The sequence below is a fragment of the Schizosaccharomyces octosporus genome (assembly GCF_000150505.1).
Source record: "Schizosaccharomyces octosporus yFS286 unplaced genomic scaffold supercont6.1, whole genome shotgun sequence".
Classification (NCBI taxonomy): Eukaryota; Fungi; Ascomycota; class Schizosaccharomycetes; order Schizosaccharomycetales; family Schizosaccharomycetaceae; genus Schizosaccharomyces; species Schizosaccharomyces octosporus.
In genome coordinates, this window is record NW_013185619.1 from 505,201 (window position 1) to 527,935 (window position 22,735).

The 22,735-nt window shown below is 38.1% G+C and overlaps 11 protein-coding genes across 11 annotated transcripts; 6 read left to right on the top strand and 5 right to left on the bottom strand.

Moving 5' to 3' along the window:
* The first annotated feature begins 200 nt into the window (after positions 1-200).
* Positions 201-2,434, top strand: SOCG_02854 (membrane transporter). The gene is made up of 2 exons (XM_013161344.1): positions 201-435; positions 550-2,434. The coding sequence occupies exons 1-2, from the start codon at positions 400-402 to the stop codon at positions 2,065-2,067; spliced, it is 1,554 nt and encodes a 517-aa protein (XP_013016798.1). The 5' UTR covers positions 201-399; the 3' UTR covers positions 2,068-2,434.
* A 9-nt stretch (positions 2,435-2,443) lies between these two features.
* On the top strand, positions 2,444-5,705 carry SOCG_02855 (uncharacterized protein). The gene is made up of 3 exons (XM_013161345.1): positions 2,444-2,749; positions 2,792-5,363; positions 5,404-5,705. Exons 1-2 carry the CDS (start codon positions 2,590-2,592, stop codon positions 3,217-3,219), a joined length of 588 nt encoding a protein of 195 aa, XP_013016799.1. The 5' UTR covers positions 2,444-2,589; the 3' UTR covers positions 3,220-5,363; positions 5,404-5,705.
* Positions 3,222-4,797, bottom strand: SOCG_02856 (Cdc20/Fizzy family WD repeat protein; the record flags this gene model as incomplete). Its single annotated transcript, XM_013161346.1, has 1 exon — positions 3,222-4,797. One exon carries the CDS (start codon positions 4,795-4,797, stop codon positions 3,250-3,252), a length of 1,548 nt encoding a protein of 515 aa, XP_013016800.1. The 3' UTR covers positions 3,222-3,249.
* Positions 5,640-7,315, top strand: SOCG_02857 (rab geranylgeranyltransferase alpha subunit). Its single transcript, XM_013161347.1, has 7 exons — positions 5,640-5,805; positions 5,847-5,957; positions 6,003-6,130; positions 6,202-6,389; positions 6,436-6,657; positions 6,726-6,929; positions 7,053-7,315. The coding sequence occupies exons 1-7, from the start codon at positions 5,803-5,805 to the stop codon at positions 7,232-7,234; spliced, it is 1,038 nt and encodes a 345-aa protein (XP_013016801.1). The 5' UTR covers positions 5,640-5,802; the 3' UTR covers positions 7,235-7,315.
* Positions 7,316-7,565: 250 nt separating this feature from the next.
* On the bottom strand, positions 7,566-8,645 carry SOCG_02858 (ribose-phosphate pyrophosphokinase; the record flags this gene model as incomplete). The annotated part of the gene is made up of 2 exons (XM_013161348.1): positions 7,566-8,460; positions 8,575-8,645. The coding sequence occupies 2 exons, from the start codon at positions 8,643-8,645 to the stop codon at positions 7,566-7,568; spliced, it is 966 nt and encodes a 321-aa protein (XP_013016802.1).
* Positions 8,646-9,695: 1,050 nt separating this feature from the next.
* Positions 9,696-10,933, bottom strand: SOCG_02859 (uncharacterized protein; the record flags this gene model as incomplete). Its single annotated transcript, XM_013161349.1, has 3 exons — positions 9,696-10,503; positions 10,606-10,838; positions 10,913-10,933. The coding sequence occupies 3 exons, from the start codon at positions 10,931-10,933 to the stop codon at positions 9,696-9,698; spliced, it is 1,062 nt and encodes a 353-aa protein (XP_013016803.1).
* Positions 10,934-12,054: 1,121 nt separating this feature from the next.
* SOCG_02860 (succinate-CoA ligase beta subunit) lies at positions 12,055-13,641 on the top strand. Its single transcript, XM_013161350.1, has one exon. The coding sequence runs from the start codon at positions 12,203-12,205 to the stop codon at positions 13,511-13,513; it is 1,311 nt and encodes a 436-aa protein (XP_013016804.1). The 5' UTR covers positions 12,055-12,202; the 3' UTR covers positions 13,514-13,641.
* A 50-nt stretch (positions 13,642-13,691) lies between these two features.
* SOCG_02861 (transcription factor TFIIF complex alpha subunit Tfg1) lies at positions 13,692-16,712 on the bottom strand. The gene is made up of 3 exons (XM_013161351.1): positions 15,061-16,712; positions 14,887-14,982; positions 13,692-14,837 (listed from the first exon to the last, which is right to left on the bottom strand). The coding sequence occupies exons 1-3, from the start codon at positions 15,601-15,603 to the stop codon at positions 13,869-13,871; spliced, it is 1,608 nt and encodes a 535-aa protein (XP_013016805.1). The 5' UTR covers positions 15,604-16,712; the 3' UTR covers positions 13,692-13,868.
* On the top strand, positions 15,687-16,853 carry SOCG_02862 (complexed with Cdc5 protein Cwf26). Its single transcript, XM_013161352.1, has 2 exons — positions 15,687-16,606; positions 16,648-16,853. The coding sequence occupies exons 1-2, from the start codon at positions 15,702-15,704 to the stop codon at positions 16,652-16,654; spliced, it is 912 nt and encodes a 303-aa protein (XP_013016806.1). The 5' UTR covers positions 15,687-15,701; the 3' UTR covers positions 16,655-16,853.
* A 120-nt stretch (positions 16,854-16,973) lies between these two features.
* On the top strand, positions 16,974-19,946 carry SOCG_02863 (nucleoporin Nic96). The gene is made up of 2 exons (XM_013161353.1): positions 16,974-17,410; positions 17,460-19,946. Exons 1-2 carry the CDS (start codon positions 17,184-17,186, stop codon positions 19,786-19,788), a joined length of 2,556 nt encoding a protein of 851 aa, XP_013016807.1. The 5' UTR covers positions 16,974-17,183; the 3' UTR covers positions 19,789-19,946.
* SOCG_02864 (GTPase activating protein) lies at positions 17,540-22,149 on the bottom strand. The gene is made up of 3 exons (XM_013161354.1): positions 21,883-22,149; positions 19,413-21,836; positions 17,540-19,354 (listed from the first exon to the last, which is right to left on the bottom strand). Exons 1-2 carry the CDS (start codon positions 21,886-21,888, stop codon positions 19,914-19,916), a joined length of 1,929 nt encoding a protein of 642 aa, XP_013016808.1. The 5' UTR covers positions 21,889-22,149; the 3' UTR covers positions 17,540-19,354; positions 19,413-19,913.
* Positions 22,150-22,735: the final 586 nt, after the last annotated feature.

Genomic DNA, 22,735 nt, shown 5'->3' on the forward strand with positions numbered 1-22,735 from the left:
TTTGAGTTTTTAATCTTTCTAAGCCATTCTATTTTTTTCTTGTTTTAAAGAAGTTTTCTTTCCTGTTACTTGAGTTGTAACTCATCGCCTTCCTCCATCGGATATTCGGAAACTGGACGTTCGGAAACATGGAAATCAGACCAATCAAAAATTTAAGCATTTTTAACGAAAAAAAAAATGACGACAGCTATCTTGAGCCAGGGAACTATATAAGGAAGGGTAATCGGTCAGCTCTTCGCATTTTTTACACTTGACCGCCTTGCCGGTTTGTTTACATTTTTGTAAACAACATAAAATACTTTAGAATAAGAGTTCAACGGGGTGTATAACTAAATTAGAACCGTGGATATATAGAAGAAAAAAACATTTTGGACTTATCTTTTTTATACGTGATTCAGCATGTTATCTGATGAAAGAAGTGATTCACTGAAAAAGGTATGGTTTGATAGAATCTTTTGGTAATGTTACTGTTGTGGTGATTTAATTTTATGCATTGCTTTTATATATTTTTTTTTTCAGCTAGAAAACGAAGACTAACCATTACTTTAGGAAGATTCTGTTACTGAGTCAGAGGACTCACTTTCGATTCCCTCTGTTATTCGACTTTCTAGCGCAAAATCGGACGACCTAAACTCATACAGAAGTAAGTCTAGTTCAGGCTATGATCACCTGCTAGAGGAAATTGAGATCACTAGCAACCACCCAGCGCATCCTCAGAATTGGGCAACTTGGAAGAAAGCATTATTGATCGTTCTCTCGACTTCTTTACAAGCATACGTATTTTGGACACCAAATTTTTATAGTGGTGTTTCGTCCAAAGTTAGTGAAGAATGGAACCTTTCCTCACAGACGTCTTTGCTGGGCCAAAGTATGTTTTTGCTAGGTATCGCTTTGGGCCCCCTTGTGCTGGGTCCACTGTCAGATTTAGTAGGACGGAAATTTGTGTATATTGGCTCTTTGTTAGTGTACATATGCTTTAACATCTCTTGTGCATTGGCAATTAACTATCCTCAACTTGTTATCTCCATGTTTATTCTCGGCGCCGTTGGATCTACCACGCTAGCAAATGTAGCCGGCGGTGTTGCTGATTTATTGAGAAGCGAACATTCCAATTGGGGTATGTACATGTTTATTTTCATGTGTTCGGTTTCAAGCATTGGTTCTCCAATGGGTACCGCTGTTTCTGAAAATCCAAAACTTGGTTGGCGGTGGCTTTACTGGATTAATGTCATTGTAGGAGGGTTTTTCCTACTTGTTTTAGCTTTCTCACCAGAAACGCTTCCTGTTATTGTAGTCGAACAATACGAAGCTCGGCGAAACAATAAACCCATATCCATGTTCCCTAGACTTACTTTTAAAGCTTTGTTTAAAAACACTTACTTTATTCTATCTATGGCCCTCAAGATTTTCTTGACAGAGCCTATCGTTACGTCCTTGGGGGTTTACAATGGTTTTATAAACGGTCTTTTGTATTTCTTTTTGCAAGCTATATGGCCAGTTTACTCAGACATCTACAAGATGTCTGACATCGCTGCTTCTTCTACTTATTTGGCTGCAATTCCTGCGTGCATCATTCTCTTATGGCTTGAACCCCTTCAAAGCTGGCTCTATCGACGCGACAAACGTAATAATAGGAAATCGAGGCCAGAAGCAAGATTTATAATGACAATTGCTTTGGTATGGGGATTCCCTATTGGTATTTTTCTGTTTGCATTTTCTACCAAACCGACCATTCATTATATCGTTTCTTTAATTGCCCTTACAATGTTTAACATTGCGGATTATCATATCTGGCAGGCAATGCTATTATACATTACAGATTCCTATCCTAGCGTTTCTGCGTCCGCAGTCGCTGCTTTTGAACTTCCTTCCAACTTGGGCGGTACCATTTTCGTTCACCTGAGTGCACTCATGTTCAGCCGAATGAATATTCATTGGGCTACAGCAGTCGTTGGATTCGTTTCTTTACCCTTAATTGCTTTGATTTATATTCTGTACTATTTTGGAAATCGCATTCGCTCTCGAAGCAAGCTTGCTACCCGTCATTTTATCCAACTGGATTCTTAATGTCGTTTGCATCCCGTTCACCTTTTATGAATTCCACTTTCTCCTGCACTTGCTTTAATTCCAAGCGTACTTTGAATTATTTTTAATACCGTTTCATATTTAATGTTGAATGTCTCCTTCCTTTGTTCAATAATTTATCATTTTTCTTATTCAATTCAGATTTGTCAGACTTTGAACTAATGGCAAAATGTTTTAATATCATGTAGAATGTGTTCAACGTTAGCATCGGCTGAGCACTAAATACAACAACCGCTGTTCTCTTTTTCTTTCCTTCTCTATTATTTTTTTGGTGGATGACAAGATAACGTTTCTACTTCATACTATTTTTTTTTTTATTTTTTTAATAAAAATCATTTCTCTCATGTCATCTGTATTACTCCACGGTAGGTAACTTTCGTAATTCCTCGTAAGAAGGCTCTTTCCAGTGTAAAACACCCCAAAGTGTCTTAGACAAGTAATGCTCATATACAAGTTGAACTTGATTGATGGTAATTAATAGTTTTTAAATAGTCTTCTTCAGCCATGAATCATTGGTCCTCTAAAGTACTTTTCCCTTATGGTAGATCAATGCAGTTCTCGTTTACAAACCCAGGTCAACTCAGATGTTTAAGAATCCTACCGAGAAGCTTTTCAAGTAAACGATTTACTTATTCGGAAACGAATAATGTTGAAATTGGAAAGAGTATGTTGCTTAATATGTTGGTGTGTATTAACATCCGTTTAGCAATCACGATCCTTCAAGATCGAGTACCCCTTTTACCCCAGAAAGCTCTTCCGGATGAAGTGCTGAGTCGAAACATTCAATTAAACTTGTTTCCTTATCACCTGAACCTTCCAAAAATTGAAGGTCTTGTGATTTACAAGTTTGTTTTCAAAACCGCCCGAGTACTTCTTGCTTCTGCATACAGTGATGGCATTAAAAAGACAATTGACATAGAAAGCCAGGTTCAGACGCCTCTTTCGCCAAAGTCTACTCGATTTACAATGAAATGTCATTGGATTGCGTCTCATACGGATGAATACGACTGTATTTTCCATTTTGATATTAACTCGAAAGGACTGATATATAGACACGTTATAGAAAACTTAGAAAGAAAAAAAGCAGGGAATATTGCAAGAATTCCAGCTTTAGAACCAGGTTCTTTTGATTAGGATCGGACGACAACTTAATTCTTTTGTTTTTTAACGAAGACCTTTCATCAGTCTATTTTCCGGAACACCTTCTAGCATTTCTAAAATGTGACTCCCAAATAATCCTTCTTGATACAATACTTGATCATTATGGACCGTTTGAGATTCCGATCCCCAGATTTTATAAAACTTAACCGTTTGGTCGGTATTAGCTACAACAATGAACTCTCCTTCTTCCCAATCATTTTTTGAACGTTTACGGTGAGTGTGAGTGGCCATAATGGTCCTAAGATCTTGATGGAATTCCTCAGCAGAACAGAAGGGTACTTGAAACACTCGCGTTAACTGCGGCCACCGGCAAACAACTACGGATGCGATATTTCCTTCGTATGCATATCCAAGGCTGAAACAAAATTCTTTGTATCTTCGAGACCAAATGATGGACGTGATTTGGGCTCCACAAAAGAGTTTAGAAATTAAATGTCCTCGAAAGGTATCATAGAAATAAATATGCTGATCGTTTGAGCCAGTCCCTATTGCCAAAATTGATTTTTGCCAGGGGCAAAAGGCAACAGCTTTAACTGCCGCTGAATGACTCCAGAAGTATTTTGGTGCATCTAGCGTGTCCATGTCAAAAACGCACACCAAGTTATCATTTCCCCCGCTAGCGAATTGAGTTCCATCGTAATTCCATTCAAGTCCACAAACTTGCTCTTGGTGCACGTGCTTAATCGTGTAAAGCCGACACATCATACTTTTTGTTTTGTGATATACATATATACTGCCCATGCTTCCACCAACCAGTAGAGTTGAACTAGTAGGGCTCCAAGCCATGCAGCTTATATCACCCTCATGCTGAAAGCAATATTCATGTGTTTCAGTTAAATATTGCCGATCCCAGATTTCGACGGACCCGTTAACTCGAGCAATTGCAAGATAATTTCCGTCTGCAGAATAGGCTAAGCTGCTTACTACATAATCCGTATGCCGCATTTCTAGAATAGTTGTTCCATACGACTCATCCCAGAGGTACACATGTTGTCTCAGTGCGACAGCCAATTCACCGTGGTTTGACCAGGCCAAGGGCGAAATGTAGAAATCGTCAAGCAAACCAGGTGCTTCCAAGATACGAATAGGAGATTCATGGATTGCACCTTGATATGGCTGTGTTAGCGATCGAATACTTCGTTCCTGGAAATGATCTAACTGATCCTGTGTGGTCGGGACCTGTAGAAGTTGTCTCGCAGAAAAGTCATTAAGCAATTTCGGAGTGCGGTTTTCTCTTTTGTGTAAGAATTTATAATTTAATATCCCGTTGAGGTTTAAGTTTAACATCTTTGGCAAGACGTCCTCCTTATGTTTATATTTTCTTCCATGCTGTGAATTATCAAGAATCCGAAATGCTTCTGGATTGGCATGAGAAGGTATAAATCTATCTAAACATTTTCTTATACTAAAATTGGTTTGATTGGAAGTTTTAGGCTTGCTTTCTTTTCGGGTTTTCACGCGTGTTTTGTTTAAAGTCGTGTTTCTTCTTATTTTCGTTATTCTCCATAGTCTTCCAGGAGATTTTAACGTTTGTTTTTTTCTATTTTCCATAAGGTTTTATTTTATTTGAAAAAATTCTGTTTCTATGAAACTGTGGATCTTGGGTTGTGTTGTGCTTACGGTAGATTTGCAAGGACGCGTATATATACTATTCGAGTACATAACAGATTCCGTGTTACGCGTTGACTTCAAGATTTATCTTCCAATTATTTAAAAATTTAAGCGTTTTTGTTATGATACAGCTGAAGGTGCATTGAAGTATGTCTTTTCAATGACCTAACTTAGTTCCTTCAAGATTCAGAAACGAGTACTTCCCAAGAAGGTCACAAGGGTTTTAAATGCCTACATTTATTTCAATTGTATATCTCTTTAGTGATATTAAGCGTGTACCGAATTGGTGGAATGAATATCCAAAACTATGCAAGGAAGGGATTTCTGATTACTGCATTACTTACTAGATTTTCTTGCAAGGTTTGGCAGTACTTATAGAAGTCAACATGATAGAGATATGGAACGAATCGCTGTACGTTAATATTAATTTTAACGGATCAATTTCCTGACACAGGTATAGTACAGTGGTTTCGTTTATTGACATGTCTTTACTCTAGATTACTTAGGTAAGAAATTCTGTGAACTCTTGCTAACTGAATTTCGAAGAAAGTTAATGAGAAAAGAGAAATAGTAGGACCATCCATGTTGCATAAACCATTCAAGATTATCCTGGATGAATGAATTGCAGAATCTTTGTATGCTGCCTTCACCAGCACTCATGTTATAGAAAATAACTGCTTTCGTACGTTTATATATTGTTTAACTATCGTAAGAGAGTCCCATGTTGAGGTTTTCTCATTCATCATTCTACAACTTTGAAGAGAACCTACTAATACATATGTATGCAAGCAAGTAAATGAATTTTAAGACAGAAAAATCTGAAGTTTAACAAAATATAATTTCTTTGTACTTGAAAAGAATTTTACAGTACAACTTGATTATTCGGTTTATTGTTCACTTCGTACATGAAGCATCTATACAGTTCATTCCATTAGTAAATATACAATGGTATGAAACGACTAATTATATGATAAATTAACCTGAAATAGCATGGAGTATTAAGAGTAAAATTAAATGAAGAACAAAAACGCTTGAAACTCGAGAGGGAGAAAAGTAAAATTCAAGAGTACAGAGGTCTAATCGAGCGATTTCAAAATGCAGTACGTCGATAATGAATTGAAAACAAAATTACTTACAAAGTCAAGAGAAAAAAAAAAGACTACTCTTCTGAAAAGCTAGAATTGACCACAGAACTTCTGGATTGGAATCCGGAAACGTATAGCGTTTGGAACTACAGAAGAGAACTTTTCCTGTTTAGCGTTTTTCCATATATGTAAGGCTACAAAGGTTTCCAACTGAATAAATGTTTGAATCGAATCGTTAAATTGCTAATGATCAAACTAGATCTATCAATGAGAAGCAAGATGTGTTAGACAAAGAGCTACAATATGTGCTTTCAAAGATGAAAGTGTTCCCTAAGGTATACTGGATATTCAATCATAGACGCTGGTGTCTTGAAAATGCACCGTATCCCAATTGGAATTACGAAATGATGATAACCGAAAAACTCTTGAGCGCTGATGCTAGAAATTGTACGTTCCATTATGTCTTTCTAATAGACCAGCTAACTGTAAATAGTCCATGGATGGCATTATAGACGATACGTTGTGTCACAGATAGAAAAGCAAGGAAACTACGATCTGGCCGACAAAGAGTTGGAATATACCTCAAGCGCGATAGCCACTAACTTTAGTAACTTTTCAGCATGGCATAACCGTACGAAGTTGCTTGAACTTATTATAAAAAAGGAGACTGATCCCGAGTCTCGAAAGCGTCTAGCACAGAAGATCTTACATGAAGGTAAACTAATTTGCTTCGGTTGATAGAAATCTTCCATCATTACAACTAGTATTCTAATAATTTCCTAGAATTGGACACGATCCATCAGGCTGCCTTTACAGACCCGGATGATTCAAGCATATGGATTTATCATCGTTGGCTTATGGGTCATTGCAATCAAGTGGGCGCACCTCCAATTCTTTCTGTTTTGTCAACAGAAGAGCGTATTCAATACATTACACAAGAAGTCCAACTTCTCGAAGAACTGCATGAATTGGAACCCGAAAACAAGTGTAAGTAAAAGATTAGCATTCCTTTATAATACGCAGTTGGAAGTCAAGAAACGGAAGTTTTTAAACTAAAGATGTCAAGCTTAATTGTGAAAATTTTCCTCATACTGACCTCTGATAAATTAGGGTGCTGTGAACTAATCGTTGAGTACGGACTCTTAATTCGAGTATTGTCGAACCAAAAGGCTACTAAGCAAGAGCAGGCGACATGGATTTCCTTAATACATACCCTACAGCATGTAGACCCTCAGCGAAAGGGACGATACCAAAGCCTTCTCAAGAAAATTGAAACCATTACAAATGCATAAGTTTGAACTAAAAAGCTATAAGATAACTATAAGCATTATAATAACATAGATTCCTTTTTTTTAACATATTTCATAAACATCACTACGATTCAAACACACCGCATAATCTAACTTTCACATCAAATACCGCTTTCTGAAGAGAAAATAGAAAAAGGGGACTGATCAAATAATATGTATTTTTTTTAAAAATAGACATAAAGAAGTTTGATTCCAAAAGCAAGACCATACTAACACAACAAAACGAATAAAGGTAAATGCTAACCTGTAAAAAGGAAAGTAAGGATAGGTTAATTGAGGAGAAAGGAGGAAACTATTGACTCGCCAACGGACTTTACGCAGGAGCAACGCTAAATAAAACAGAAACGCTTTCACCATGATGAATGCGACGGATACATTCAGCTAAAACACCGGAAATATCGATTGTTTCAATCTTGTTGCAAATTCTGCGCTTATCATCGTGGGGGATAGTGTTTGTGCAAATAACCTTTTCTAAAGCACTGTCATTGATGACACGAATAGCTTTACCACTCAAAATACCGTGAGTGACAATAGCATACACAGCTTTGGCACCATTGTCTTTTAAGGTCTTGGCAGCCAAACCAAGAGTACCACAGGTGTCAGCCATGTCATCAACCAAGATAGCTAGCTTATCACGGACATCACCGACCAAAACCATACGAGAGACTTCGTTAGCCTTTTGTCTTTCTTTGTGAATCAATGCAAAGTCCAAATCCAAGCGATCGGCTAAGGCAGTAGCACGTTTAGCACCACCTGCATCAGGTGAGACGATCACCGCAGGATTGACATTCGTATCGATGTTTTCACGAATGTAACGTAAAACAGATGGTTCTGCATAAAGGTTATCCACAGGGACATTAAAAAATCCTTGAATTTGAGAAGCATGAAGATCCATAGTTATTATATGATTGCAACCAGCAGTTTGCAACATATTAGCAACAAGACGAGCAGTAATAGGGGCACGACTTTTGTCCTTCTTGTCTTGACGGGCATAAGGGAAACAAGGAATAATAGCAGTAATACGACGAGCACTAGCGGAACGGCAAGCATTGATCATAATAAGCAACTCCATCAAGTGGTCGTTGATGGAGCCACAACCTGTTTGAAGGATAAAAACATCTTCATCTCTCACAGATTCTCCAATAGTGACGGAAGTTTCACGGTTCGAGTACTGAACAACGGCAGCTTTTCCTAAGCTAAGTCCAATTCTAGACAAAGAAGTTTCGTTAGTCTTTTTTCCCTAAATATTCACGCTTCGTCTTCAGCTCATTCTTCCTCCATCATTTGTCATCGTGAAACTTTCTCAAAAATGCTCAACATACCGTTTTGCAACCTTCTCAGCAAGTTCAGGATGAGAATTTCCCGCAAAAATCTTGATAGAATTGGATGCCATAGTGGTCTTGGACACGACAAAGGTTTGTGAAACGACAAGTTCTCCTAATTAAATTTCTGCCAATGAAGAGACGTATGAAAAGTGGGAATCGTAGTTTGTTAAAACAGCTTAGTAATAATTTTAATTCTAAAAGTGTAATTTATAAAATTTTAAGGTGGGTCCGTGTATCTGTTTTTGAATAAAGATTTTACTGCTATAACAGAAACCGATCTCTGCCTTTGGCTACGACTGCTCTACGATTACTTTGGCGAGCGGGAATTCCGAGGCAGCACACATCTTGCCGAGTTTAGCAATAGAGATCAACTAACAAAGCAAGTAACATAAACATTCTATACAAAATAATACGGAATGAAAGAGGTATAAAAAGTAATTGAATGTGATCGAGTACATACTCCTTATTTATCTAAAAATGGAAAGAATATGTGAAAGTTTCCTATTCCCTTGCTAGGTAAACTAGAAAATAAAACCGACGACGAAATGGATATATCCAAAAGAATGATCAGTAAAACAGGAAAATGAAAAGAGGCCGCACTACAAAATATAGGTGTTTAGTTGGAAATAAAGTGTTCTAAGCAATTACTTGATATTTAAGGCTAACTAAACTTCAATGTATCTTCTTACAAAGAGATCGGAAATCAATACATGGGTGGGGAGGACAAAAGCAAAGATTCTTTGCTTGCGATCAATTCGTATCAAGATAAATTCCTCGTGACTCCTTCATTCTTATTTTAATCGACGTCGGTTTTGAAACTTAGTCATTGCTGGAAAGGCAAAAAAGATTAAGGGCTTCATTAAGTAACACGCTAATTGGAAACAGTCAGGCTGTATGGTAAAGGAAACCAGTTCTTATTAAACTAGAAATAGACGGAATTTCGTAGGAACCACTGATTTTGTATGAAAGAAGAATATATAGAGTATCGTACACACAACCATAAAAAGATATTCTTTTATAGACGTGTTGAAAAAGAAAGTTTTTTGAAAGCAGGATAAACAAATGGAAAGAAAAATGGCATCATAAATTGCACGATATAATCAGTCATAAAATCACATTCATCGGTTCTGAACAGGGCTAAGTACACCGGGTGCATCATTGGCTACCGTATGAAAGGAATCGTAGATACTATCAACAGACACGTCTGGATAGTCTGTGTCTGTCGCACCTATGGCAGCTGCAGATGTTGGAGGACTAGGGGGTACAAGACTTTTCCGATAAGAAAACGCAGAAAAGGGGATGGGTGTAGGAGAAACATCCGATGTTAAGAGAGGCAAGTCACCAGGATGATGCTTCGTCTCAGGTACAGGTGTTGTATCTACGGGAAGAGACTCGGACAACCTACTTGACGATGAAGTAGACTTGGATCTTCTTGGCGTTAAGGAACTTAAGGAGGCGCGATCTGAGTCCACGGAAGGACCATTCCATGATTTGCAGTACATGCAAACATAACGTACAAATTTTGCTCGTTCACCCACAGAAGCAAGCCCGTTGTGTCGGTAACAATGCTGACAAATCAAAGCTTCCCGGTTTTTCTCTTCCCTTTCATCTGCTCCTACAAGACCTTCCAAAACTTTGTCATACCAATGTTGAGATTGCGCGTCGTTCAACGACGATGGAAGGACAGCAGGAGGGAATTCATCTTGTTCACCAGATCTATTCTTTCCCTTACGCTTTCCAAGATCAGTCCCTTGTTTTCTTGATCGCGGGGACTGCTCACCATACTTCTCTAAGAGGGCCTGTGTTTCGAAATATTCCTTTCGACTTTTCAAAGCGTCCAGAATTTGTCGTTTCTCCTCCTGGAACTTTCGTCGCCGCAATTTCGTAGACCGCAGGCGTCGCTCATAAAACCAAGCTATACCATGTCTAAGGAAATATAACCTACACTAGTTAGCTAAAGAACACGTAAGAATCACAGCATGAATCATCGATTCCTCCACTCTAGGTGGAAAAGGCTTTTATACTTACAATCCAGCACCCAATAAATACAGGACGATCCATACAGAGATCGAAAGTATAGGATGGCCGACAAAAAGAGATGAGCGATATGCATATAAGGCAACGGTTATTGTGTAAATTAGAAAAGAAAAAATGGAGTATCGAAATCGGATATGTTCTTTCTTTTCTTTCAAAGTTTCAATCTTGTATTGCACTTCATCTAATTGTTCTTCTAACCGGTCTAATTCTCCCCCAAAGTCAACCTGTTTCTTCTATAGACATACTTGTTAGTACGGAATTGCAATGCTAAGGCTGTTTGTCTCGGACAATGACTTACTTTTTTAAATAGCCATGACATGATGCTTCTCAAGACAATGAAACTTTTAATTTCAATATCTTGCTGCTATTCACGCTGAATTTACGTTTTGGATGCGTTTCTCGTTCATGGTGTTTTCTTGGATCCTCGTTCCGATACCGTGGTATTTGAAATACACACCGTCGTTCCTATGTGGTATTCTTGGCTAATAGGTACAGTACATACGTATAATCGATCAAAAGAAAGGAGAAGAAAAGAAAAGAAAACAAAACGAAAGAGATATTGTAAAAGGCTTCAAAGGAATATAAATGATTCTTATGTTTCTCTGAAACCTCGTATAACTCTTTGCTTTCTTAGAGAATTGATATCTGATGCATTGGACTTTCTACAACTCACGAAAATTGTGTAAACATTGACGATTCATGAAAACACATGTCAGTGCAGACAATGTTTGAAAAACAAAACACAAAAGTCTCTCAAAATTTTATGCTTTTCCAATCCGTGGTTCCCTTTGCTTTCTCTTTTTTCTTATTTTTCTTGCTCAACAGAAATCGTAGTATACTATAATTTGTAATATGATACAATGATCTTAGCTGTTTGGTATAGTACGATATGATATCTGTTATTGTTAATTGAAGGATACGAAGAGATACCAAGTAGTAGTATATCATGATGTCTAGCATGTTAGAAAGGAGAGGAAAACGAAAGTTCATAATCTACAATTCATTTTTAATTTAGTCGTTTCCACTTTTCTTTTTGTCTCAAGTTTGCGTTTCAAGGGGACGAACTTTCAGCGATTGCCATAACTCAACGATGCTTCCAGCTAAGTCTATTCTGTAAACGGCGGTATACAATGAATCAATCCATTACAAAAAGGTTATTAAAGTCAAGAAAAAAGTCACTGTATCATTCTAAAGGTTCTTTCGTCTTTCTTCCTGCTTGCCTTGAATTTCAACCAAGCGTATCGTTGGCGCTTCCTTTGCGAAACATAGATCTCACCTTAAAAAATTAGGGCTCTGAAAGGAACGAAATCCCTTTTATAATCATAGACAACTTGTTTGAACGCTCTTGTCTATTCTGTATCAGATTTCTTTGTTTACTACTTAACGAGCGGAATGAAAACCTCTTTGGAAACACAATGTTACCTGGGAGAATTAGATACTCGCTCAGATCAACCAGCATACATTTAGCAATTACCAAGAAGTCTTTGATCTTTGGGGAACGTCTCCAACTTCTTGGAATACATATTCGGTTGGTTAACGTCTTTCTCGTATATTCCATATTCATTCTTTATATTGATTTAACATTTTTATGCACAATATGTTGTCAAGAAACATTTTGAGAAAATCAGCCCGTACCTTTACTCCTCGCGTACAGAAGCGTAACTTGGCACTTCATGAGTATCTTTCACATGACATCCTTCGCAAATTCAACGTTGATGTGCCTCGTGGTGGTGTCGCCAAGTCTGGCCAGGAAGCTGAAAAGGTCGCCCAGAACCTCGGCGTTAGTGACTTAGTAGTCAAGGCCCAAGTGTTGGCCGGTGGTCGTGGTAAGGGTCAATTCGAAAGCGGTCTTCGCGGTGGTGTTCGTTCTGTTTACGACCCTACTGAAGCTAGAATGTTTTCCGAGCAAATGATCGGCCATAAGCTCATCACCAAGCAAACTGGTCCTGCTGGTAAGCCTTGTAACAGTGTTTATGTCTGCGAACGTAAATACGTCCGTCGTGAGTATTATTTCGCCATTTTGATGAACCGTGATGAACAGTGTCCCATGATTGTCGCCTCTGACCAAGGTGGTGTCGATATCGAAGGTGTCGCTGCTGAAAACCCCAGTGCTATCATTAAGCGCTCCCTTCCCAATACCCCTACCTTGGATCGTTCCATTGCCGAAGAAGTTGTCACCAAGCTTGGCTTCACTCCCGCTTGTAAAGAACAAGCCATCGATGCTATCTCCAAGTTATACAAAGTTTTCAATGATTGTGATGCTACCCAAGTTGAAATTAATCCCCTCGCTGAAACTACCGATCAAAAGGTTCTTTGTATGGATGCTAAACTTAGCTTCGACGATAACGCCGAATTCCGCCATCCTGATATCTTTGCTAAACGCGATATCACCCAAGAAGATCCTGATGAGGCTCAAGCTGGCAAGGTTGGCTTGAACTTCATCAAGTTAGATGGTAACATTGGTTGTCTCGTCAACGGTGCTGGTCTTGCCATGGCTACCATGGACATCATCAAGCTTCACGGTGGTGAGCCTGCTAACTTTTTGGATGTCGGTGGTAACGCCAATGCTGAAGCCATTCGTGAGGCTTTCTCTCTCATCACCAAGGACAACAAGACCACTGCCATTTTCGTCAACATCTTCGGTGGTATCGTTCGTTGTGATGTTATCGCCCAAGGCCTTATCTCTGTTGTTTCTCGCTTGAACCTCAACATTCCCATCATTTGCCGTTTGCAAGGTACTAACCAACATGCCGCCAAGGACGTTATTAACAACTCCGGACTTCGTATTTTCTCTTTTGACGATCTTGACGAAGCTGCTCAAAAGGCTTGCCGCTACAGCCGTGTCGTTGAGATGGCTCGTGAAGCCAATGTTAACGTCAGCTTTGAGCTCCCTCTTTGATTTTCATTAGTATAATCTTTAACTTCTCAATCCCCCTCTCTAATGATTTCTACTTAGCGATTACTAATTTTACTGCGAAAGCATAACCTTCTTATACGTAATCTTAATTCATTTATATTTTGCGATCAGTTGTCGTTACAACACGAGTAATTCGTAAACATTTTATTGTATCGTAAATGATAGTGCTCTTGGTCAATCCTATAAATAATTTCTTTTCAATTCATACTCTCATAACATAGTACCCTTAAACAACCAAAAATATCCCAAGCTTCTTGTATGTACTTTTCAACAAATTGTACGTATTTAGCGAAAAGTGGCTTATAATAACAGTGCTCTCACAAGAAACGATTTATCATCATTTCAAAACCAACAATTTGTTCTCAAATTTGGCAACTTTTCGAATAACTTTCTGAATCACTGTACGATTTCTAGTGTCTGCCTTAAATTTCGTATGGAACAAATGAATCAAATCTTTAATAGTGATAGGTCCATTCTTGAGGGCCTGTATGACTTCAGCATCAGTAATAAGATTGGAATCGTCAGTACCAGCATTAGCTCCTCCTTCTGCTCCAGCAATCGCTTCCGATGAAGGAGTAGTAATAATTTTAGGGCGAAGAGGAGGAAAGTCAGAAGCAAATCGGGAAAGCTTTTCGCTCGAGATCCGAAGAGCAAGATATCCAGGACCTTTAACAATAGGCTCTGAAGGTCTGGGTTGCAAAAATGATTGAGAAGGTGAACTGAGCTGGGAAACAGGACGTTGAGGACTCAAGTTTGTACTTGGAGTGCCAGTAGGTTTAGGAGTGGTAGTCTTGGAAGCAGAAAAACGTGATTTAACCTTTTCTTCACGCTTTTGTAACTCTTCCTCTTCTTTAAGTACCTCTTCTTCACTACTAGCCTCGTTGGGTGAAGCATAGGGATTCTCATCTTCTTCATCACTTTCATATGCCAGATTTTTCTCCAATAGTTTGAGATATCGCTGAAGCTTTTTGCCTTCATGAGACATCTGGCGCTCTTGTTCCTCTTCGTAATTAGGTTCTTCAGCCTCACCGAATAAATTGGCAGTAAGCATTTCCTTTTTCATCTTCTCTTCCAATTGTTTATTATCCTCTTCGTTTCCTTCCACAATGGGTGCCTCCTCATCGTCTGCAAACTCTTCGTCAAAATCTAGCTCGTCATCACTTCCTGTAGCCCTAGGACCAGAAACTGTACGTGCATTTGGAACAGTTTTGAGGTGATACATAGGTGAAGCAGTTCCCTCCGAAGATCCTTCTTGATTATTATCTTTTTTCATAAACCATCGAGGAATGGGTGTCTTTTTGTTCATCTAAATGGTTATTAGTACAAGAAAACTTTATAAAAGTTGAATACAATACCTTCGCCTCTGCTTCATCAATAGAGAGAGTCTGGAAGTTACTACGCTGATTAAATCGATAGAAACGATCTGCTGGAATGACCTTAAATCCATTTTCCTGAGCTTGTTAGTAAACTAACTTATCCTTACAACCCGAGCATTTGCTTTTTGAAGGTTGCTCGAAAAATAAACTTACAGAGAACATAAATAAAACATAAGCAGAGGATTGACCTCCTTCCATGGTACTAACCCATGTGTTCTTTCCTTCAAAATCTTCCATAATCCAAGGCGAAAGTTCTTCCTCCTGAAGTCTGCGGACTTGCGGATCCACCTTAACCACTTGGCGGGTTTTTCGCTTAAAAGCATTCTGCTTCATGTTTTGAGCTCCTCCATAAGGAGCAATAGAAGATACGTCCATGTTGCTAGAACTACCTGGTTCAGCAGATTGCTGTTCATTGTTTGATGATGAAGAGGCATGGGGATCTCGTCTTTGCATCTTGATGGGTGGCACAAAGGTTTTCATAGGATCAATGGTTTTATTAGAATGAAATTTTAATAAATGATGATTTACAGTTTTTCTTTCATTTTTAGGACACCAAGATAGTTGAAAATCCAAGAATTTTTGCTGATTTTGTGGAGTAGCTGCATCTTGCGCAGGCTTCTCTTCTACTTTGGGTTCTTTCACGTCCGTAGGTTCCTGCTTAACATTCGAAAAAGGTTTCGTATCTTTCATGTCCATTTTGCCGCTAAAAAGCCTTAAAAACTGCGATCTCCCTGACAAACTGGAAGATGGTTAAGGGATCGTGCATAACTATGATATATCTACACTAAACAACTATGTCGAACGCAGACTATATTGCGAGGAAATATTTAAAAAAAGACACAGGAAAGAAAAGAAAAAAGTCTAAATCCTCAGATTTTCTAGAAATTCAAGATGAAGATGTTGCTGGATGGAGAAATGACGATGAATTCGCAGGTTATTCGGAGGGAGCTACTATATCACAGGATCAACCAACAATTGTTAATCATGAACATATAGAAGATTTGGATGAAAATACGATTGCCCAAAAAGCCCAGGATGCGACGGCCATAACAGCATCGCGTTGGAAACCTGTAGGTGCTAGCGAGACAAAACCAAAATTAGAACCTTCAAAACAATCAACGAATCAAGGTCCCGGGTATGGCTTAGTGACAGGCAAACAGGTTTCAGAAGAAGCGAGGCGGAAACGTGAAAGTGAAGTGCAGGAGAAGTTCGCTATGTCAGATGAGGAATTAAGGAAAAGTAAAGAAACTGTCTATCGTGATGCAACAGGTAAACGTATTGATATTACCCTCGCTCGCCAAGAAGCACGGAAAAAGCTAGCTGAACAAGAATTGGAAAAAAAGCAACAGAAGGAAAATCAACAGGGTGAGGTACAACTTCGACAACAACAAGAATACATTGCAGAGCTGGAACGGCAAAAAAATGTACCTCTCTCTAGGTATGAAGATGATCCGGAATATAACCAGGAACTTAAGGAAAAAGTTCGATGGAACGACCCTGCAACATCATTTTTGACGAAACGATCTACGACATCTACAAAGGCATACCAAGGCTATGCACCACCGAACAGGTTCAATATTCGTCCTGGCCATCGATGGGATGGTATTATACGGGGTAATGGATTTGAAAATCGATGGTTTCAGCGACAAAATGAGCGGAAAGCTCGAGAACACGAAGCTCAGATGTGGGCTGTGGAAGAGTATGTTTTTATATTTTTTCTTCTACTAACAAATGTTTTAGTATGTAATGTATAGCGTGCTTCCTGTCGAGGAATTCATACCTAATCCTTTATGAAAAGACGGGAGATGTATCGTACAACTTCAAAATAAATTATTATACTTACATTTTATTAGGGTCTACATCTATTAAAGTAGTTTTGGTATAAACTCCAGTATCTCCATCTATGCAAGTTTACGATTGAGGCCCAAGTAAAAAGGATGAGGCTACTTTTCAATCTTTGGGTTCTTGTTTTACTAATTTGTAAATTTTATTCTAGACTATTTTCATTGTAAGTATAAAGGATCTAAGCAGAGCTGTTGTTATTATTTCTTTAGTTTTTACGCAAGGAAGAAAACGCGTTTTTGAAACATAGAGAAAGTAGAACCATTTTTTCTTCTTTAATTCATTTATTATTATTATTATTAATGTTAACGTTATTTTTATTTTATTCAAGTTATTCTTTTTATTTATAGAATACATAAAATTCAGGTTCGGTGAACTCGGTGAATGACATTAAAGATGACCGAAGACTCCGGAGGAATTTGAAAGTAGCAAGAATGCAAGTTGTTGTTTACTACTTGTACCGTGTCATGACTGTAGAACCAGAGAGGGTTCAAAAACCGACCTGTTCGCTTCCTTTTTTGGACACGAAATCTAGGAAACTTGTTGGAGAGCTGTTACAACCGTCTCTGCCTTTTATTCAGTTAAACTTAGGCCAGCTTGAACAGCGCGCGATCCAATCGCATGATCACATTCCACCAAGTAAAGATGGAAATACGAAAGCGTATGATAGAAGAAATACTTTTGAAGAATAATTACTAACTTTTAATAAGACATTACTTGCTTGCGGGAAGTGGAATAAATGCTGAGAGAACATGGAAGAAAATTGAGTCACTATCGCTCCATGCGAAACCTCCCACGACCCTTGAACTTTCATTTACAGACGTAGATATGTTTTTAAAATACCAAAGAGAGAAAAATGTCTTATGTTCACTCGAGACCCTTATTCAGGATGCTCAGTCTCAATTTGACAAGTATCTCGAAACCGAGTGGCAGGGAAAGAAGCCAGGCGTAAGGGAATTTTCAGAATCAACTGTTTCTCAAGAAAAGAAGTTGGCAACAGGAACCCAGAACATTGCTCGCTGTCAGGCATTTGCTGCTTCATTAAAGAAGTGTTACTTCGACATTTCTCAGTCTTCTCCTGGTTCAGATTATATTTCGTCTTTTTGTGATGTCGCAAAAGAGTTGTCGAAAGATACAAAATCCCTTCTTTTGTATGAAACTTGGAATCTATTACGTTCTTTCACTTCCTATGATAGTTTTTCGGACCCATTACTCGGACCTAAATCCCAGTTGTTTCCCTTTTACGAAGATAGCCCATCTAAAGTTCGTCTGAACCAAAGAATTATTGATTGCTCCAGGAGATTCTTAGAGAAACAATTCTTTGATGTGGTCAATAAAGAAATCGAAAACAATCCTCAAGCTGCTTCCATTGGCGGCGTACCTTCTGTTTTAAATAAAATTCGTGCGTACATTAATATTCGCTTCTCAAAAAATGGTGTTTGGGCAAATTCAAACATTGAATTTTTAGGGGATTTACCGGTATGGGCATTCATCTTTTATCTGCTGCGTGCCGGCTATCTGGATGAAGCTGTCACATATACTCAACAAAATCATAGCTTCTTTGAAGATAGACAAGCTAGTGATTTCCCTACTTACTTGAAGGCTTATTCGAAAGCCCCAAATTCAATAATCCCCAAAGAATTGCGAAACAAACTTTTCTCTGAATTTAATCAAACGCTACGTTTTCAAGAAGATTATGATCCTTTCAAATATGCCGTGTATAAAATAATTGGTCGTTGTGAGCTTTCCAAGACATCTTGTCCCTCTGTTTGTTTCGTGACTGAAGATTATATTTGGTTGCAACTATCTCTTGCACGAGAATTTACCGAAACGAACGTATCTGCACATGAGTGCTTTTCTTTGCAAGATGTTCAAAAATTGGTGATATCATATGGTCCTGATTACTTTACTAAGCAAGGCTCTTATCCTGTTATGTATTTCTTCCTTTTAATGTTATGTGGTCTTTACGAGCGTGCTATTGAATTTTTATATAGCTATTATCCAGCTGACGCTGTCCATTTTGCTATCGCATGTGCGCATTATGGTTTGCTACACACTGCTTCTCTAAAATCTTCGCCTCCTCTTGATGCTTTACTCATTAATGATACTGAAGGCCAGCCAAGTATTCGATATGAAGCGATGTTAATGGGTTATGTTAAAGGTATGCAGGAGTTTGATGCAATCACTTCTGCTTGTTATTTAGCGAGTATGTGTGAAGTTGCGGAATATGCTCCTGTCTGTCATGAAGCTCTGAAAGATCTAATCTTAAATACCCGTGATTATGTTAACTTAGTTGGCGATATCCGTGCTGACGGCGAACGTATTCCAGGATTCCTGGAGAGTCGATATTCGTTATTGAAACTTTCGTCTCAGGAAGAGTTTCTTACAAAAATTACTTTGCAATCTGCTAAAATTGCTGATGATCAAGGGTTATGGTCTGATTCAATTTTGCTGTATCATTTGGCTGAGGCTTATGATGTTGTTATCTCTGTTGTCAATCGATGCTTGGGTTCTGCATTGTTAGGCTTCATGGATCAAGGTATATTTCCCGAAAAACTTGTTTCGTTAGTCAAAAACATGATGAATGTATATGGAAAGAACCCTTCTATATACAGTAAGGTTAATTATAAAAACAGAGAAACGACAGATTTACTATTACTTACAGTGGAAGCTTTTCATGCGTTTGTTAACAAAGATTACGAACAAGTCTTGGCCGCCTTACAACAATTGGAAATATTACCGCTGGATACTGAGTGTGATTCTCACGTCGTCCGTAAACTAGCTGCTGAATTCCGTTTTCTTAATGACAGCTTGCTTCACAATATCCCTGGGATTATTCTGGTTGCTATGAAAAGTATCAACGAACTTTATAAAAAGCAAAAACTGTCTGATTATAACAGCGATTCAGTAGCCAACACGAAACTACAGTTCTATCGTATTAAGGCACGGAAAATTGTTATGTATAGCTCATTAATAGATTTCCGTATGCCTTCACACGTATTAGAGCAATTAAATCGGTGTGAAATTGAAATGACCTAGTCCACTCTTTCTGTCTTTACGTTTTTGTTTTTGGGTTAATAAATTTAGCGTCAAGTAAAATTGGTTTTCTAAGGAAGTGTATTTATGCAATGCATCGATGTATAATATATCATAATATAATAAAATTATTTCTTGAACATCTTCGAAACACTATCCCATCTGGCCTGCAACTGAGAGTGTTTGTTCTCTAAATCATGTAGTTGTCGTAAAGTTCTTTCTAATTCTTCGTTAAGGTAAGTGATCTGCTGTACAGAGGACGCGTTAGATTCTTCGAACTTCTGATTTCGATTCTTCAAAACGATTATCTCTTGCTGTAAGGATTTCTTTAGTTGCTCCGGTAAATTCCTTGCTTGCTCTTCCAATGTAGCAATAGAATTTTCTAAGTAGTCAATTTTTTCTTCACTTTCACTTCTTAAAACACGATGATTTGAAAGCTCGGTGGAAAGTTTAGTGTTTTCCCTATTTAAAATAACCATCCTACTTTCCAGTTCAGCAATATTTTCAGATAAATCTTTGTTTTGAATTTTTAATTCGTTCAACATATTTGTGCGAAACGTTTGTCGTGATATAGCAGTTTCATGATAGGATAAGTAAGAAGGAAATCGATCAGTGACTATTTGGAGATTTAAAGCGTCTTGGATCCATGTATCAACATCTACAGGTGCGCGTGTATAAAACGTATATTTTTGACTTGTAGGAAAGCGATAAGGACTGACAATATCATAATTTAAGTAACGGTTCCATTGGTCTAAATTCGTTAAGTTTAGAAGTTTTTCCTCATCTTTCAAAAAAATAGCAACAAGTAAACGAACGAAGGTTTCCAAACCATAGCAGAAAACAAGATCCAAAATGCGTAAGGAATCTTGCAATGTCAAGGATTTAGCAAAACAACAAGCTAAAGATGAATATAGAGGTCTCAGAGATTGAGCCTTAATCCTCTGCAATGATAAAGCAATTTTTGGCGAGAGATCGCTAATGCATCCCCAAACAAGGGCGTACAATTGTTCATCAGAGGTACTTAAATTGGCAACATACAGTTCTTTTAAATTAGATTTTCCAAGTAAACAAGCGAGACTCCGGAATACGTTTCCTTGGGGCATGTACGACAGAAGCGACGCAGCTGGCCACAAAAGAGCATCTAGAGCGTATTCGACAGTTGTATCAAATAATGTAAATGCATGAAGCACGTGGAACAATCCATTTGTAGACACCTTTGCACGAGTTGGGGACGCATACTTGAATGGTTCTAGTGGACCTCGAAAAGCATTATTTCGAATTGTCCTTTTTATGACTGGGTCCAACGAGTTTGTTGAGGTACTCAATGTGGCGTACAATGTTAACAGCTCATTACGTTCTGCAGTTACAAGGGTTTGCCAAACGCATTTTCTGCAGGGAGAAGGAATACTCCAGAAATTCTTCAATACGAGACTTCGAATCGTAGCAATTGAGGCTTCTGCATCTGATTTTGTAGCATATTCGTTAGCGGACAATGATAAACATGCCCATTCTAACCAGTCAATCTGGCTTACAGGGATAGATTCACTTTCACATTTTTGATTTAAATCAAATATTAGACTCTGAATACGGGAATCGTTGATTGCTTTTGAGGGATCCTGATGGCTTCGAAATATAGTTCGTAGTTGCTCAAACTCCGGTTGAGGAGAAGATGTAGAGGTTTGGTTTGATCCCGTTGAGACGAACGAGGAAGATGGAGAAGGCTCAGGACGAAATTGACCAAACCAGTGATTTTCCGCTACTGAGGAATGAGTGCCATTATTTCCATGGGCTCCAGATGAAGTGGGCCGAAGCATACTTATATTAGCATAGTTAGAATTCGTCTCTTCTGGAATAGCTGCCTGCGGCTGAAGACCGGGAGACGAATAATCCAAGCTAATTTCCTTTAAAGAAGATTCTGATGATTTAGAAGACCTCGAGGATTCCATTGACGTTGCATGAATAGTACTCAAATTCTCTTTTTCTTCAATTACTTCATGCTGTTTTCCTAACGGTCCTATATTGGATGAAGAGTAGGGTTCAACTGCAGTGTTCTATACCAAAGCTAGTTAGAAAATTGGTACTGAATATATTACATACATCCATGAATAATAAACACTTCTATAAAGGTTCTAGTTATTCTTCCAGTTCAACAAAACAATTTTGATAAGCAATGCCGTAGGATACAAAGCAATTGGAATACAATTATACCAATCTTAACGATAAAAGTGGAGAAAAACCCTATATATACTTGTAACGATGTAAATTCTGTGGTTTCAAGTTGACTTGAAGTATAGTGTGAAAGGATATAACTGAATCTGTGGGTAAACAAACTATTTCGTAGGAAGAGGTGTAACTCTACCATTATAATCCCCATTCTTTTCGAGTTCTATGATAAGCTAGTCAAATTTTACTTTATAAAATTCAATATTTCTTGGTTAATGTGCATATTAAGTTCATAAGTTGTAATACAAGCAACTAAACGATTCAAGCAAGCGTATGAGATTCGAATAGAGCAATATATTACTTTTTAGAATTAGATTAAAAAGTAAATTTTTCTTCATAGTGCACTATTCACTGCTGGTAAACATAGTATTCATACAAGTGAACTCAAGCATTATTTCAGTTCAGATATAGAGTGACATGGAGGCTTTCCCGTTTCTTTTTCTCTTTTAAATAAAGTGAAAGGTTGAGACTGAAAAACGGTTAGATGAGCCTTCAACCGTCGAAAGAGTGAATCTCATAAGGACGAGTTGTAGAATGTCTCAACTCAAGACAAAAGCTTACGATGAAGAGCTCAACTTGATCCTAGAGCTTCTTCTGAAAACATATAGGAATGTAATCTATTTGTATAGTGATAATTACCAACCCTGCTAGACATTTAGACTTGAAGACAAGCAAGATTTGTCAAAATCCTAGTGCCTCTAGTAGAGTCTCTATTAGCAGATGGTTG